The sequence below is a fragment of the Seriola aureovittata genome, chromosome 3 (assembly GCF_021018895.1).
Source record: "Seriola aureovittata isolate HTS-2021-v1 ecotype China chromosome 3, ASM2101889v1, whole genome shotgun sequence".
Classification (NCBI taxonomy): domain Eukaryota; kingdom Metazoa; phylum Chordata; class Actinopteri; order Carangiformes; family Carangidae; genus Seriola; species Seriola aureovittata.
This window is the reverse complement of record NC_079366.1, coordinates 2,891,079-2,909,376: the sequence shown is the minus strand read 5'-3', so window position 1 is coordinate 2,909,376 and position 18,298 is coordinate 2,891,079. Positions and strand designations below refer to the sequence as shown.

Below are 18,298 nucleotides of genomic sequence, written 5' to 3'. Positions count from 1 at the left end.
TTTTATTTTGAAAACTCCGGGGTTGTGTTGTTGTCTGGACAGAAATTGAGACCCTGGGAAACAATGATGTGGACACCCACGGTCTCTCCTGATTGGCTCTCATCAGCCTGGACTACCAGTGGTGAATACAACATGATAATGAATTACAGTGTTACTGACCTTGTTGTCTTTGCTAGCAGCTGTTGATCAGTGACATCCTCTATTTGAATGCTACATTTGTCTTAACAAACCAACTGCAGAGTAGACAATCTGCTTCCTGTTTACACCGACTCGCACATGCTCAGTGTATGTGAACATCAGGTGACGTGTTTTTTTTAAGTTGTGTCAGTGTGGACGAAGCTAAAACACTCATCTGCACAGAGATTGATTTAGTTTTAAGATGAAAACCCATCAGTGTGGACACAGTTAGTCACAGTGGTCACATGGGAGCTGATTCAGGATCAGATGATGCTGACATCAGTACACAAACACAAATCCCAGTCACTTCAGGCCTTAAACAGATTTAGTTTTCATTTCAGTCAGTGATAAAGACAGTGATAAAGTAAACACACTCCATCAGTGACCTCTGACCTGTGGATTGAGAGTCATCCTGTTTCTCCTTCATTCATGCCCTTCCTTTAACACGTCACTGCCTGTGCTGCTCAGGGTTCAGTTTTTACCAACGAGTCAGAATCTTATTGGAAAAAGTTGTCTTTTTATTTTATTGATTCTAAACCCAACCAAAAACACCCAGAGATATCGGCCGTGTGTGGCTCCTCCTCCTCACCATCACAGACATGATGACGTGGGCTCAGCTGCAGATCCTGACAGGTGAATGATGATCAAAGAGTCTCTGCTGTCATGAGAAGAAAAGCTGTTCACACAGCTGTCGGGTTTCCTCTGGACACGAGACCTCATGGCCGACAGTCCGAGGGTCACAGTAGATCTCATAGTCATTTCCTCCCTGACACACACACACACACACACACACACACACACACACACACACACACACACACACACACACACACACACAACACACACACACACACACACACACACACACACACCACACACACACACACACACACACACACACACACACACACACACACACACACACACACACCTGGATCAATGTCATGCCTGAGTGTTAAATGGTAATGATTTTGTATCAGCTGCAGCTCAGACTGACCACACTAAACCAGCTGTTCTCCACCCACACTGGAACCCCCTGGAATTATGATGATTGATCAAATTTGCTGAAAAGTTGTGGCGTTTGGACAAAAATACAAAGTCGCAGAGAATTCACTGGGATTGGTTGAGTTTGTTTTAATTATTGCGATCGCGACATCGCAACATTCTAGAGGGACTGATCAACAACCCACTCACCGGTCCAGGGATCCCAGTGTGTCTGACTGGTCTTTGAAAAATTAACATGTGTGTCAATAGGTGTTACTCACAGGTTTGGTCTTGTCTCCAAAGAAGTGCATGGTGGAGAAGTGGTCCTTCTCAACGATCCCCAGACAATACCTCTTATCCCAGCCGTCAGGAAACACATCAAAGCTGATCTGGCCTCCTGCAAGGGGAGTCACACATTCACACCACACTGAGAGAAGGTCACCTGAGGTCACCTGAGTCAGTCTGTTTTATGGCACTGTGGTAAAACACAAGCACTACACATGTTTCTATGATGGTCTCTGCCTCATGATGTGACGTGACGTTCACTCACCGATAGAGAATGAAAGTCCTTTTCCTCTGAACTCTTCCTGTAACACGGACACAAACTTCTCTCTGATCTTCTCCCGCTGTGAGAACAAAGACAGAGGATCAGACCTGCAGCTGCTTCCTGCGTCAGTATTTCACCTCTATACAGACACTGCTTCAGTTAAACAGGAATATACTGTCCATTACATTTACACCCACTGAGCACTTTATTAGGAACACCTGTACAACCACTTATTCTTGTATTTATCCAACCAGCCAATCACATGGCAGCAGATACAGGTGAGTAGCTTCAGTTAATGAGGACAAATGTAACTCAGTGACTCAGTGACATGATTGTTGGTGTCAGACGTGTTTGTCAAACTGCTGATCTCCTGGAATTTCATACTCAACAGTCTCTAGACTTTTTACTCAGAGGTCAGAGGAGAATGGACAGACTGGCTGGAGCTGACAGAAACGCTACGGTCACTCAGATAACCACTCTGTACAACTGTGCTGAGCAGCACCTTATTGATGAGAGAGCTCACTGTAAACTGCTGTGTATCACAGACAGTAGAAAAATCTCACTGGCTTCCTGTGGAAGGAACCAGGCTACAAAAAGCTTGTGACTGGAAGGTCACCTGTTCGATTCCCAGTCTGGCAGGATTAAATCTGGGTGGGTAAAGTGAAAAAGCAGCAGCCATCATCAACAGCACTGTAGTGCCCTGGAGCAAGGCCCTTCACACCAGCTGCTCCAGTTGAGTGACCAGCAGGTCGGAGTGGTTGTACTAGGCAACTTCCAAGTGTGAATGTGGCCGAGTGCTCCTGCAGAAGAGAGGCTTCCTCTCAGGCCCTATTCAGAGCTGGTATTAACATGTGTCTTCAGTGATCTGATCACAGGTGGTCAGCTCTTAGTGCATCAGTTCACACCTGGATTTAAAATGCATCTCCACATGTGTCTCCATTGACCACGTGTGATCAGATCTCACATCCCCACTTTGTATGCATAGAATAGGTATGTATTGTTGTTTTTAGGCAATTGACAGAAGGGTCTGTTGTCTGTGTGTGTGTGTGTGTGTGTGTGTGTGTGTGTGTGTGTGGTGTGTGTGTGTGTGTGTGTGTGTGTGTGTGTGTGTGTGTGCGAGAGCAAGCAGGGCACAGAGGGGGTGAGAACTCACAGTGAAATCAGGTTTTATCCAGTTGAAATAGTAAAATATTTTGGTTCCATGGTGAAACTGTGTTGGGACTAATCAGACTGAGACAGAGGACGTCAGTAGAGTGGGCGGTCCTTCAGAGCTCGTCAGTCCCAGGACACATTCACATTCACGCTGCTAAAAGCATGTGGCCCAGACCAGCTCTGAATGTGGTCTGAGTGATCGGATCTTAAATGTGTCTTCAATGCGTCTCGGCTGCGTTCACACCTGAACTTAGAGCTGAGCACTTGTGATCAGGTCACCTGAGACAGATGTTAATACCAGGTCTAAACAGGGCCTTGGTTAAACTACTCTGAATAAATAAAGGTTAAAAAACAGTCATCCCTGTAGAAGTTTATCATTCCCACCAGTTTCATAATGAACCATAAATAATTTTACACATCTCACACTGTTTCCCACACAGCACCAGACCAGGCATGTCAATCAAACAGACACACCCCCAAAATACCCATTTTTAAGGCTTAATATCTAATTAATTAGATGATTATTTTCAGATGGACCACCAGAACACGGAACAAGTGGTGTGAATTTAGACACCGTAATGAGTTGTGGAAAAGATGTATTGACTGAGTAATTCAATTGAGAAGTTGGTGTTTTTTGAATGGGTGTGTAATGGAGGACTTCACTTCTCAGCCCCGCAGCCTACGTCCATTTCTATTTACAGTATATGGTATCAACACTGACCACCATGGGTGCAATGGGCACAATCTTATTTCAGTGTAGAAATAAGATTTTAAGATATGTGATTGTCCATCCACTGACTGATGACAGGTGACAGGTAGATCTGCAGTAATCTGAGCTGAAAGAAGATCAACATGCCCCAACCTGAGGATCAGAGTCAGCTGTAAATTCTCTGTGGCTTCATCACTGCAAGAGAGCCCTGTCACAATTGATCCTCTGTTAATGTAAAAATATTGACTGGCTCAGCTCAAAGTGCGTGAATGTGCGTGTCACCTGATCCAGCTCGTAGAACTCCAACCTCTCCTCCTGCGTACAGCTGCGTCCAACAGGAGACACGTTCAACATGCCGTTACGGAATTCAATAAACGTCCCCCTGTAAGATGAACCACATCAGTCTCCATGAGGCTGGACCAGAACCTGTCAGACTCCCAGTTCACATCAGCTACACAACTGTTAAATCAAAAAACGAATTCATATTGATGACTGTGATACGTGTGTACCTCTTCTTCGGCAGTTTGATCGTGGCCATGTAGTTGAGACAGAAGTTGATGAAGTCCTGCAGCAGCTCTTCTCCCATATGAGCCTGGATGGACTGACAAAGTAAAACTCCTGTCACATGAGGTGACCTTCTGCAGAGCGGCTTCCATCTTTAAACTGAACAGAAGCTCATTGTCTCACTTCAAGCAGAGCTGTCGTCATGTATTTGTATTAGGGCTGCATGCACGATATGCAAAAAAAAAAAAACATATTGCGATTGTGATTTCAGTTGGATTTTGCATTTCATTTTCTCTGAAAAAATATGAAAATTTGATTTTTGTTGGGTCTGGTATTAAACAAACATGTTCCTTTACATCTGGAGAATATGATGCGTCTCTGCAGCTCCTGTGATTCGGATATTGCAGTTGGCCATATTGCGATTTCGATTATATTTCAATAAATTGTGCAGCTCTACTTTGTATAAGTGTTTTTTGGTCTGTAGATACTCTCTACTGAAGAACCTGAGCAGCTGCAGACGAGTGAAGAGGAGCAGCAGAGGAGGAAGATTAACCTGCAAAAAGTCTCATCGATAATGCAAACTGTGCATTGTAAATGCAACATCTTTGTTGTAGCACCACCTTGAAGCTGTTTGCTCCATGGTTTTGTACACTCCGTCTTCATGACATCATAAACCTACGTACCAGTTTTCACGTTGACTGGGTGTTCACAGTGGATTTACAAACTGCTGGAGGAATCATCAACGAAGTTATTAAAGCAAAAGTTAGAAGCTGTAACTGTGTCAGTGCATCAAACTTTCTATCATCAGTTTCTATCAACAACAAGCAGTTTTTTTGTTGTCGCGTGTTCTTGTGGTGGGTTGGTGCCAAACTGTGATCATCCACAGGATGTCGTAAAGACCCAACATGTGAAGTTCCATGAGAATCAGACTGCCAGACTGAAATTTCCTGTAACAGGAAGTGACTGACGAGATAATGACAGAAGTTTTTTTAGAAAATGGAGACAAGGTCACAAAATTAGACATTTTCGCAGCAGAAGACCTTTGGAGCCAAGATGAAGATGAACTGAGATTAAAATGAAGGAGGTCTGACTGTGAGCTGTTTCCAGGATAATTATAAAAACATAAAATTCCCCCAGCCGACTCAGGCTTGGACCCCTAATCAGAACAAAAGGTGTGGTTGTGACAACTTAAATCAGTCTTACCTGGACAGAGAGTAACTGTCCGTTCTTATAGGCCACAAGACCATTTTCTGCAAACACGTAGTCCACTTTGTGGATCACTACACACAGAGACAAACAGAACAACATCAGAAGAAGTAAATACATCACTGGTCTGCAGCAGAGGTCCAGGTGTGTGTGTCTCACCATCATCTCCCAGCTGCTCCTTGATCTTGATCAGGTCTGACCCTCCGACCACTCCGACTCGAACCCGAGTCCTCAGCTTGTCGAGGAACTCTGCCATGTCCGGAGTGACACGCTGCAACAAATGACAGCATCTAAGTGACCTAATCCAAGTGATGCTTCAAAAGAAAAATAATAATGAAACAATAATAAAAAAAAATGAAGCCTAGGTAGAGCACCGAGCTGCAGACAGATCGCTCAGATTTAACAGTTTGTACATTCTGTTACATTCTGTAAGTTTTACAGCTGAATGATTTCAAGTTGTGCTTTCAGAGAGAAAATACATGAGTCACTTTGCTACTCAGTCCTGTTTTGTCTGTTGCGCTAAACCCTCTGACAACAGTGTCCCTAACTCTGCACAATCCCTGTCCAGACACTGATGGTGCTGCATCATGAGACACAGTGAGACACTGGTCAGATCCAGGAGGCAGGAGAGCACACAGGGCCACAGGGGAACACATCTCTGTTGCTTAATGATCTGTGACTACCACAGGTCTGACAAGAAAACTGTACGAACTGGTTTAACAGCCCCACAGAAACAGGACACTGCGTCGTTTGACTTCCTGATTGTAGAAGCTAAGAGCTGTGTCATTAGTTTCACGTCAGCTTTAATATTTCCTGTAATGTTTCCTGTGAACTCGCACCAACTGTCAAATAAGAAAAACATCACTTGTCAAATCAAAAACGTCAAGCAATGCTGCGCTCGTCTGGGAGTGTGGGACTCGATGTTGGAGCGCTTTATAACCCACTCCCACTTAAGGATCATTAGGTTTGGAACGACACTCAATGTGGCAGTGTCTTGACATGAGAGCGCAACCGGAGTGACCTGTTGGGGGGAGGGTGTAGGGACCGGATTGGAATTGGGCCCAACTGTCAAAAGAGTGAAGTCCTTCACGATTATCGCTCCGTCAGAAACTTCCGCTGCAGGAAGCGTCTCCAACGCCTCCTGGTCTATGATTGGTTTGCAACGTTACTTACACACACGTACACCTGACAGTTCACTATTATTTATCATTATTATAACGTCTGTCAGAAGCAGACATGCAGCTGGTTACACATATCAGCTGGAGTTAAAGTGGAACCATGATCCAATGTACACGGAGCGAATTATCGCTCGGACCAACTACAATAACAACGTGGAACCGGAAGTTGCGATGACTTTATGTAGCCTACTGTTAAATGTCTGAGTGAAACATTAGTTGTTCGCGCGCGCACACTCACACACACGCACACACACACACAACACACAACACACACACACACACACACACACACACACACACACACACACACACTCTCTCTCTCTCTCTCTCTCTCTGTTTACTTGTCTCGCGGCAGTCAACGTCCCGTCAACATCGAAGAGGCAAAGCGTGCTCGAGTCCACGGCGGCGTCACTCATCTTGTGTCCGGGTGAGCTGCAGTCTCGCTGTGGACGCGCTCAGTGTGGAGCTGCAGTGGAGGTCCTGTCCACGGTGTGATCCACCTGTAAAACTAAAACTACTGCCACGGAGAGGAGCTTCTGTTTCTTCTGATGTTGTTTAAAGGCGGCTGACAAACAGCTTTTAGGTGCATTACCGCCACCTATTGACTTGGATTGTGGATCGGGATTACATGGATTATATTTTCTTCCTGTGCTAAACCTGAGTTTAACTGCAGCAATTCTTTCACTTTAAATTCAGTTCATCTTTTTTCCAATCTGTATTTGAGAACCTGTGTTTCCTGTTGGCACTGAGGACAATACATTACATGTTCTACTGTTTCCTGTACATTATTCCCATACACGGTTGCATGTATAAGAGATCAGCTTCTTCCTCTGTAGTGTTTACTAAGGGATCGCTAAAGTAAGGTGCATGCTGCCCCCTAGTGAACAGGAGGATCAACATGAACCTAAAGCCTCTTGCAGCCCAGCAGCTTGTAAACCACTGCTAAGAACAGTGAGAGTGTATTTAAACACAACTGTATCATCAATCAGTTTGAGCTCCAGGCTGATAGAACAGTCGCCAATAAATGGAGGGAGGTGTCTCCCGTCATGCTGAAGTCATACAGACACTAATAGTAAACCTCCTCATGTTCATACTGCAGCTTTGTCATGGTTTCAGAGGAGGACAGACAAACCTTTTACAGAAGGTTTCACAGAGGGACCTGACTGAGCTGGGAGCTGAGAGGCATTAAACATCAGCACTGGAACAGAACTCATCACTTCTGTGACTGAACAAAGAGATTCAGTGTGTATAAAGTGTAAAGAAACTTACAGGTTAGACTGGGTTCATGCTCTGTTGTTTTAACCCAGTAAATAATAATTTCCCACTTACTGTGCACTTCATTATTGCGTGTGACAACACAACACCTGGTTTAGATGTACTCTGTGATTATAGCAGATAAAGCGTCTTTAACTGCATTTACACTAAAAGCAGAATCTGATTATTTTGTCTGTGGATTTTTATCCTATCATTGTCAAACACTGTGTACACCCTGAATGTGACATCTAATAATTTCTAACAGTCTCAGTAATGGTGAATTATACAATGGCGTGTATAACATTTATAAAGCTGTATGAAAATGAACAGACATTAAACAAATATTAATGTTCTCTTACTTTTTATTTCAACTTAAAAATAGAAAAAAAACAACTGTAGTTACAGTTTCACTTGTAAAACACTCAAAACTTCATTCACTTGTTAAATTCAAACCTTGTGGTGACACTCAACAACCACGTAGCATCTCTAAGCAGCTGACTGAGGATCTGAAAATGAAGCTTACTGATGCTACAAAGCAGGGGAAGCTCCAGGAAGACATGTCATTCAGAGACAGTGGTGAAGATGAACTGTGGGGGACAAGATGAGATCTGGAAGAGTGCTGTGATGAAGTTGAGCTCTCTGTTTGTGGAGCATTTAATGAAAACCACATCTAAGTAGCTGTTCACCATGTTGGTGTAATTACTCTTTTACTTCTGTCTGTGTTGTGTGGCAGCTAGACACAGGAAACACTGACACACAGAGTTTCTGGATTGTAGACAACACGGCCATGATCCAGAGCAGACCTCAACATCCACCATGATCTACCTAAACAAACACTGGCCCCACAGTCTGACCTGAACATCACTGAGAGGAAACTCCCACCATTTTATTAGGTACACCTATACAAACTGATGCAGTCTAAAACAACTGCTGAAGCTTATAAGTTATAAGCTTATTACATGTATTTATTACTGATGTGTTAGTTAGTGGTGGTGTTGTACTGGTTTACATTATATTGAAATTTGTCTCAAATATTCAAAACCCTCTTGTTTATAAATGTAAATATTAGAAACACTCCAGTCCAAGCAAAATGGAGCAATATTATCTGTATATGCTGTAGGATTAAAACCGGAATAAAAATGTTGTAGGAAGGTGATGGTGGCCACAGAGCGTGTTGCTGTATGACGACAGCCCACTGTTGTTCTGTTCAGGTCGTTAGACTTAGCAGGGAGTAGATTTGCACCAAGTCATTTCTCCAACAAAAGGAGGAACATTTAGCTGAAGTTTTCCTTTGACATGTATTTGCCACCCGCCCTCAGAGAGAGAGCCCATCTACTTAATGCATGGTTGACTTGAAGACAATGGGTCTGAGGTCTGATCACTCTCCATGCACTCCAACTGTGTGCCCTTATTATGGAAACTGGGGTTTTCATTTCTCATTTGTCTTCATGTAGTAGCATTAATATGTGTGCACGTCTCTCTCCGTGCAGTTGCTTCATATGAACAAGGATTTGGAGCTGGTCCTGTAGCCTGTAGAGAAGACCCCATAGGAGTCAGTCAACACAATCTGCTCTGTTTTCTTTTCCTGTGACCAGTTACTCTTTTCTTCTAAAACTCCTCTTTGACGTATCTGTAGACCAGCTGATGATCTGAGACAGAATAATGCACTCGGTTCATCTATTTAGTTTTCTTTATTAGTGATTTTAGTTGAAATTGTCCTGCAACTATATCTGCATGTATGTAACTGATGATTGTAGAGAATATCACTGCCGTGATATCAAAACATTTTATCCAAGAAGTAGATCAGCACAGGTCTACATTCCGCCTCCATCCTCACTGGTGAGCCGTGGTTCTTTACAATAATATATTTTAAAGGCATTAACATGAGATTTAGCTTATTTCACTGCCGATGCAGTCTCTTCAGCTGCACAGATATGAGTATCGCTTACCACCAGGAATAAACTGAAGTGACAAATTCCTCCATGAACAAGAATCTCTTCATTTAATCATCTACAAGGTGTGAAACAAAACAAACACAAGAAAACCCCAAGCTCCTAAAACTCTGGAGATGATTGATGGTGTGCAGCAAAGACAGAGGACTGGGAAGAACAATAAGTCTGGACATTTGTGACTTGTTGTTTTTACCTGACTTACACACTTCCTGCTCCTGGGATTGTTTATACATTATGGATATATCATTATGCAGCTTACTGATGAAGAGCTGTCATGATGTTGTGTAAGCCTACATGAATAATCTCTTCCCTTTCTGTTATTTTTACACTGTGCATTTCCCTGCCCGTGAAGAAAAGGAGATTATATACCACACACCTGTGTAGGTCCATGTAGAACAAGGTGCCCATTGCCTCCATATTTTGTTGTGATTTAGTTATCCGTTGTTTGACATTAGTCATCCAGTAATATATATATATATTGAGATATATATTTGGTCAATGCACCTCAGTAGTTTACAATGTTAATTTGACCTCTCGTTTGTTAGAGGAGATAGCACAAACGCCACACCAGAGTCACTTATATTTGTGAAGGGGAGGATAAATCCGGAAGTCTTATTTTCCTTTTCTGTCCAGTTGAGCAGTCACCTGCCGCGAAAACCGACCGAGGACTAGTTGAATTAGACGCCACAGAAACGGGCCCTTAATTATTTATGCTGCTGTTTGTCTCACACAGAGGAAACAAACAGTTGAAACGTATACGGACCAACAAATCAACAGACACTCTGACCCCAAGCTAACAAAGGAGTTTTCGCGCCGAATGTTTAAAAGCCCAGTTAAACCAATCAGCGTACAGGCAACGCACACAAACTTGATTTCTTAATCACGCACACTATACCCAATCACAATGGCGGGTGTGTCTTGTGTCCTACGTTCAAATTTAAATGCTCCAATCTGACCAATCCGCTGAGGACAGGGAGGAGTTATTGAAGTGGTTCTGGTCAAGTTAGTTGAGCCTCGCAGACAGTGACAAAACAGTTGAGCTTTCTTCCTCATTCACTCGTTTACAAGTTATCTTGCAGCAAACCGGTAAGATCCGCCGTTTTCTACAATTGTGTTTAGCTACCTTTGTTATTTAAAGTCACGATATTTCTTGGGTAATTCTGTGTAATGACTACGTCGAACGAGTTTCGTTTTTTAGGATGTTTACTGCCTAAAATCTAATAGTAAATAAGTTATTTTTTTCTGATTTGTGTGTTGGCGTTAATCACAACATTACATGTATTCTCCATGTGAACAAAATCGTTGGATTCGCTAATTTCAGACGAAAAACAGTGACGTTTCGGGTGTTTTTCGACACTGAAATAGGCGGTGTAGTCTGTAGCTGTGTGCGCAGCATGCAGTTCAAACGCCATTTGGTTTGGTAGCTTAGCTTACTACATGACGGCGGCTCCCACATTTAAAGTTTGAAGTAGGGTCCACACTTACTTCTGTGGTCAGTGGCTCGGCAATTAGAGACAGAATAGCATCCGTGTGACCGTGAAGTGGTTGCTGAATACTTTGTCATGCTGAATACTTTGTTAGGCTGAATACTTTGTTTGGCGCAGTTTAGTTTAGGCGGGAAGATACAAAATGGAGTCGCGTCTTTTTGTCCGAGAGAGGCAGAAATCCGATTAGAGCCTTAAAACAGCCCTTGGCGTCTGTTTGTCCCATTTGTGCCATTGTAACGTTATTTGCAACAGACGGGAAGTGGGCGAACATTTACTTTAGTCGACATTGACAAAACTAAAAGTTAGCATTAACGTATATACGGATGTGTTTTGTGCAGATATAAGCCCGAGCAGATCTGTAAATTCACATTACACTACCAGCTCAGACATTTAAGTAGGTTGTTTTGTTGCGCCTGTTTCATGTGGTGTTTTCTGCGGTTGTTCACAGATTAAACGCAGCCATGACAAAAGACCCAAATAAGCCTAGAGGAAAAACCTCCTCCTATGCTTTCTTTGTCGCGACCTGCCGTGAAGAGCACAAAAAGAAACACCCAGGGACCAGCGTTAGCTTTGCAGAGTTCTCCAAGAAATGCTCTGAAAGATGGAAGGTAAGTCACGCCAGTTTCTAACAAGATTTAAATCAGAATATTTGCATTTGAAGCGTAGGAGTGGGCTCGTGATTTGTACATGGAGTTGTGAAGTGAATAGTTTATTGAATAGCCATATTGTTTTAGTGCAGCTGCTGTTCCTGCCCCCATATTAACCCCACCCCTAAAGTGGGAAAGGAATGACAACTCCACACGAGGACGTTAATTTAGACGAAAATCGTAATTTAATAATTAATCGTAACATTAATGTCCATGGAGTTTATAAACTTTAAAAAAATGCAATTTTTGACTTTTTTTTATTTTATTTTTTAAGACCATGTCTGCCAAGGAGAAGGTGAAGTTCGAGGATTTGGCGAAGAATGACAAGGTTCGCTATGACCGAGAGATGAAATCATACGTTCCTCCTAAGGGTGCCAAGAAGGGCAAGAAGAAGAAGGACCCCAATGCCCCTAAGAGGCCACCGTAAGTACTACACTACCCCATGCAGTGCTGGAAAACTTTGTGCCGGATTTATTTCCATATGCAGGGATGTAATCTGTGCCCACTTGTATCCCTTTCTCTCCCCAGCTCTGCTTTCTTTGTGTTCTGCTCCGACCACCGCCCCAGGATCAAGGAGGAGCACCCTGGTATCTCCATTGGTGATATTGCCAAGAAGCTTGGCGAATTGTGGGCTACACAGAGTTCCAAAGACAAGGCTCCCTATGAGGCCAAGGCTGGCAAACTGAAGGAAAAATATGAGAAGGTATCCACCTGTTGTGCACTCTTTGCTTAGTTACCAGTAGGTTAAAGCCACCAAGGCTGGGAGTTTGTTTTTGTGAAAAAAAACTCCACAAAGGCACCAACCAGTGACAAATTGCCTATAATGACAAAATGTAGTGTTAATGCTCAGTAAGGCACCAGTATGTGGCTGGAACGGTATCTAATAAATAATACAATATAATGATACATATCATCTGCTAAAGATTACAGTGCCATTACAGTTTTGCTTTAAAGGGGCTAACAGAATTTTTAGTACATGAGAAGACTGGTGAGAGTGGCGAGACATTAAAGATTTCTTGTGTTTCCAGGATGTTGCTGCCTACCGTGCCAGAGGAGGCTCAGGGAAAAGTGATGCTGGTAAGAAGAGTGGCCCAGGCAGGCCCGCTGCTAAGAAAGCAGAGCCAGCTGATGACGATGATGATGACGATGATGATGACGAGGACGAGGAGGAAGACGATGATGATGATGACGATGATGATGACTAAGCAGTTTATGTTAAGGATGTGAAGTTTGCAATGCGTTGTTCAGCTTAACTGTTTTGTGTGTATGATTCCATCAGTATAGCCTGCTGTCCCTGTTGGTCTGCCTCTGTAGGATACCAGACCTGTATTCCTTTTCTAATTCAGGGATTTAGTTTATATTTTCACTTAGCGCCATTATGATTTATTTTTTTTCCCCCCTGCTGAACTTGGGTGTGTTACATTGTTAGGTCCTCGTTACTACGAGAACGAGCAGCCAGATAAAAACTTCCTGTGATAATATAATGGACTGAGACTCCTGTACAGGCAGTGGACAGCAGCAAATCAGTAAAGTTTTAAAGTTATTGTTCCTGGAAGCACTGCTTATGTTCTGTTTAGTGGTGCTGTTTCTTCACTGTCATTTTACTACCGGGTTCTATCTAGTTTTGATTTAAATGTTAAATGCAGCCATTTTTAATGTGGAACTATGAAAACTTTCATGTAGAATTGAATTTTTCTTTTTGTAATAAAATTTTGTATATTGATTATGGATGTGTGGCCGTATTGTTCACGTGTTTGTAACATAACTGAGCACAGCTTGGCCAGTATGATTAAACAGTCATGTTTCAGGTTAACTAGAAATGTGTTTAACTGTAGGAACAGATGGTTCCTGCTCAACCTCTTGTTGCTCCACCCTCAGAAAACAAATGACTAAACTATTCATAAAGCATCAGCTGATTTATTTTCTTGTCCAGGATGACTGCTCTATTCATGATGGCATTCCCTTTTTTCTTTTTTTTTTTTTTTTTAACCTTAAATATAAATAAGTTTAGCAGGCATCCCGACAGAAGACTAGAAACACTAGCAGTGAGAAAAGTGATGTTTACAGTATTTGATATATTTCACTGTACAGTTCTTATCAGGTCCTCTGTCATGCTTTAGACTTGGAAAAGCGTTCAGATATTGATGCCAGGGGGGATTTGTGGGGGATTTATGGCTTGTAGGCATCGATGGATCACTGAACACAGGCCTTAAAGCCAGAGCCTCTGAGGAGACATTAAAATCCTTTGTTGAAGATTTGAGGGCCAAAAGTGACATGTTCGCCTTGAAGATGTCACAAGGGCCCATCTTATATGTCCATGCCTGCAGGCTGTTGGAGGGTAAACAGTCAAGTCATTGGTTGAGGCTGTAACAGTTACTGTGAGGTCATGTAGAACCTCGTGCTCCCTTCCATTTTAATTGAGATCAGTTGTTTGGTTAGGGTTATTAACTTGAATGTGATGTGTTTGTAGTTGCAACAGTGTGGCAGAATAATAGAATAAGGATGATGACAGTCTTGAGTTATGATTTCCATTATCAGTGGGTCAGGATGAAAGAAATTTTACTGTGAATGTCAGTGATCATCTAATTAAACATTTACATCTGTGAAACCTGGTGTGTTTGCAGTCAGTCTGACCTCTAACTGGTGATTCAAACTTCTAGTGTAAAGTGTAGTGACCTGAGGAGCTAGCCTGACCAATGACTGCCTAGTTCTACTGGAAATACCACTGACACAGTATCAGGGCCTTTGTTCAGTATGTAGAAAGCTACATGTTATGATAGTGACCAGGGGCTCCACCTTTAAACCTCCTCCCCTCATGCCTCCTGACTGAAATCTATCCTTTATTAGTCACAATACAATATCAGTTTAATGTGGAACTGTTGCTAATTACCAGAAGTGATGTGTTCGTATTATGGCTCAGACATACAGGATGTCAGTACAACTTTCCATGGTGATTAGATGGAGCTGATCTATCTAATTGACCAATCTATCTAATTAAATCATGTGGACCAGTAATGTGTACACAGTGATACACAGGACTGCAAAAAGATGTAGGCAGAGATAACTGGTGGGGTGAGGTTCAGGTGGAGGTTTGGTTCAGGAGAAGGTTAGGGTCAGGTCGAAGTTTGGTTCAGGTGGAGGTTTGGTTCAGGTGGAGGTTTGGTTCAGGTGGAGGTTTGGTTCAGGTGGAGGTTTGGTTCAGGTGGAGGTTTTGTTCAGGTGGAGGTTTGGTTCAGGTGGAGGTTTGGTTCAGGTGGAGGTTAGCTTCAGGTGGAGGTTTGGTTCAGGTGGATGTTTGGTTCAGGTGGAGGTTTGGTTCAGGTGGAGGTTAGGTTCAGGTGGAGGTTAGCTTCAGGTGGTGGTTAGGTTCAGGTGGAGGTTAGGTTCAGGTGGAGGTTAGCTTCAGGTGGAGGTGAGGAGAAACAGACTCGACTTCCTCCGCCTCCTCTTCCTGAGCCTCGGGATCTCACACCAACCATCTACAGTGAGATCCCTGTCAGTCTGACAGTCCGCGCAGCCAATAGCTGATCACGATAAGCATTCCCACGGACCAATCACCGATGTGATTTGGGCACCCTCACGCGGAGGACGGTGAGCAGGGCGCATTTCAGCACCTGGGAGCTGTCCGTCGTGCACGAGCCAGCTGACACCTGACGGTAAGAAAAAACACAGATACAGATCAGGTGTGTGTGTGTGTGTGTGTGTGTGTGTGTGTGTGTGTACGTGTGTGTGTGTGTGTGTGTGTGTGTGTGAGAGAGAGAGAGAACAACAGCCATGACACATGAAGCAGAGTGAACCTGCGTGCCGCTCAGCCGTAGAACATCTGCGATAGGAAACAGAAGGAGGACCGGTCCGGTTCACTGCTGCGATAGTAGGTGATAAACACGGTTAGCTTATTGGTTTAACGGAGGGTTGATCGTTTATTTATTTATTAATGTTATGTGTGAAACACCAACCCTTTGTGTTTACATTAGTTTCTCTGGCGGGTTTACAATAGAACAACACGTCTGTATTATGATCAGGTAAATCAGAGAGATGCAGGTGAGACCACGGTAACAGACAGGCCACACAGCTTTAACCTTCCCATCAAATTTAGATTAATACATTTCCTCATTCACATGAGAACGACCTATCCCGTGTATTCACCTGAGGAGGAGAGGACCTGTGTCAGTCTGATGATGACGAGACACACATCTGGAAAACAGGAACATCACAAAATCTTCACAGCGAGGTGAATTTTCTGAATTCAGTACAGCCTTCTCTTGAAACTGTCCTCATACACTGTCTTTACACCGAGTTTTCACACCTTGTCATAATGTATAATGACACTGTTATGACTCTACCCGCTGGAGAGTGTGAGCTAACCTACTTAGAGGAAGCTGACAGGTCTGGTGTGGTCTCCTGGGACTATATTAGGTGTAAATAGGCAGAAATATTGACATGTCAAAACAGGAAATGCTCAGGTGTAATTCACAGCATTGATGAAGGCCACAGGTGAGCAAGGTGCAGGGTGGGTGTTGTACATGTTCGATCACAGGACGGTGCTGTCATTTATGTTAGTGTTTCCATGATAAGTCAAGATATCTGCTGTGAACTTAAATGAGCCAACCAGGTGTGTGTGTGTGTGTGTGTGTGTGTGTATGTGTGTGTGTATGTGTATGTGTGTGTTTGTGTGTGTGTGTGTGTGTGTGTGTGTAACAGGCTCTGTAATTGACACATTACTGGATTCATTATGAGGCACCTTAACTGATAGGCTGAGGCTGAGCTACCACCTGAAACTGAATTTACTGACTTTACATTCAGTAAAAATCTTATTTAATAACGATTTTTTATTTTAATATTATTTTTTTGCTGTTTAGGGTCTAAGACTTGAATATGTTAGACATATTGGTATGTATTTAAACAGGAGTCTACAGCCATGCTAGTGGCTGTGTAACAGTGAACACACCAGTACTTTGTTTACTGTGGTTAGGTTAACATGTTAGCATGCTAACATTAGCTTACTAGCTCTAAACACAAAGTACAGCTGTGTAACAGAAATGTGTAACAGATACTAGCGAGTGACTTAACCACTCAGCTCAGCCATGTGGTCACCTCATCTATGTAGAGATGTTTTCATCATCATGAAACCTTGCGGCTCACACACTACACGGCAACAAGTGTGGTTATTTATGTCACATCAGAATATTCACATATGAACACTGGCCGGATGTCATCAAACGCACCACAAGTGTCATGGAAGACTTGGAAACAGTCAGCCTCCCCTCCTTTGTCCTGTGTCTTTCAGTGTGACAGTCTTTACCATACGACAAGAGGACTTATGTTTTAGTGAGGCGGAGAGACTACAACCTTTCAGGACCCAGTAACAGTCCATGTTAGAGGTGAACTCTCACATCTGCTGATACAGCTGTTAGAGTTGGTTTAACTTTGTGGTGCTGCAAACACGGATGAATATATTTTTAATTAAAGAACACAAAAAGTATTTTATACCTACAATAATACAGTTTTAGTACATTCTGAGGTGAAAGTGTTTGATGCACACGTTACCCTTCAGCCTCAAGTCAAGTAATGAGCATGAACAGTATTAGCGCTGGTGTTGTCACTGTCAGTAGATCAACCATATCTGGGTATCATTAATTCTCTGGCAGAGAAGAAACCTCAGAGCACGTAGATGTCAAACCTCATCTTGTTTCAAAGACTTGAACTCATTAACAAATACAGATAAAAGGTAAATATGGGATGACACCTTCCTCCATCAAAGTGCTGGTCGTTATTGTGACAGCTGCACATCATTACTGTTCACACGATCTCACCATTATGTAATCAAAAAGAAATTTATATGTAAATCAGCCAATTTGCACCTTACAGGAAGAGGTGACAGGGTAACTGATCAACAGGTGTTTGAAGATTACCTTTGACAGGAAACCCAGTCCCTGTGTCCGCTCCTTCAGGTCCATCTCCTCTGGGATTCAGGTGAACTGGACCTTTACAGAGAATCATTCATGATGCCTCAAAAATACTTTATTATAAAGGTCCAAAAGATTCAAACACAGCTACTTTCTGCAGATTCATGGACTTAATATGCTCTCAGGTTTGTATGGCTGTGTTTACTATATACTGTATATAATCTATGAACATCTGTCACAGCATCTTTACTGAAGAGACTTTTCAGAAACACCCTGCAGGACTGATTTAATGATTCTTATCTGAAGATCATTATGAGTTTCTGGTTCAAAAAGATAAGAACTAACTATCCAGTACGAAACAAAATCTAACTAACCAGTACAAAATAAGAACTAACCAGTACAAAACAAGAACTAACTAATTCAAAATAAGAACTAACCAATACAAAATAAGAATTAACCAGTACAAACAAGAACTAACCAGCACAATGTAACTAATTAACCAGAACAAAATAAGAACAAACTAATCATAGAATTAACTAACTAGTACAAAATTAGAACTAACTAACCAGTACAATGTAAGAACTAACTAACTAGT

At 42.6% G+C, this 18,298-nt stretch overlaps 3 protein-coding genes across 6 annotated transcripts in view; 2 read left to right on the top strand and 1 right to left on the bottom strand.

Annotated features, from left to right (window-relative positions):
* Positions 1–672: 672 nt before the first annotated feature.
* pmm2 (phosphomannomutase 2) lies at positions 673–7,194 on the bottom strand. Its single transcript, XM_056372045.1, has 8 exons — positions 6,799–7,194; positions 5,439–5,550; positions 5,277–5,353; positions 4,079–4,170; positions 3,852–3,951; positions 1,712–1,787; positions 1,443–1,558; positions 673–943 (listed from the first exon to the last, which is right to left on the bottom strand). Exons 1-8 carry the CDS (start codon positions 6,871–6,873, stop codon positions 839–841), a joined length of 753 nt encoding a protein of 250 aa, XP_056228020.1. The 5' UTR covers positions 6,874–7,194; the 3' UTR covers positions 673–838.
* Positions 7,195–10,624: 3,430 nt separating this feature from the next.
* hmgb2a (high mobility group box 2a) lies at positions 10,625–13,521 on the top strand. The gene is made up of 5 exons (XM_056372560.1): positions 10,625–10,749; positions 11,599–11,758; positions 12,072–12,220; positions 12,326–12,500; positions 12,826–13,521. The coding sequence occupies exons 2-5, from the start codon at positions 11,612–11,614 to the stop codon at positions 13,000–13,002; spliced, it is 648 nt and encodes a 215-aa protein (XP_056228535.1). The 5' UTR covers positions 10,625–10,749; positions 11,599–11,611; the 3' UTR covers positions 13,003–13,521.
* Positions 13,522–15,365: 1,844 nt separating this feature from the next.
* wdr17 (WD repeat domain 17) overlaps positions 15,366–18,298 on the top strand; it is a 28,244-nt gene continuing 25,311 nt past the window's right edge. The window contains exon 1 of one of the 4 annotated variants that reach the window (XM_056372987.1): positions 15,366–15,453. The gene's annotated coding sequence lies outside the window, so the exon portion shown is untranslated. Of the gene's footprint in view, positions 15,454–15,557; positions 15,669–15,768; positions 16,029–18,298 lie in introns of those variants that run through there. The other 3 variants (XM_056372986.1, XM_056372989.1, XM_056372988.1) reach the window with 3 other exon arrangements.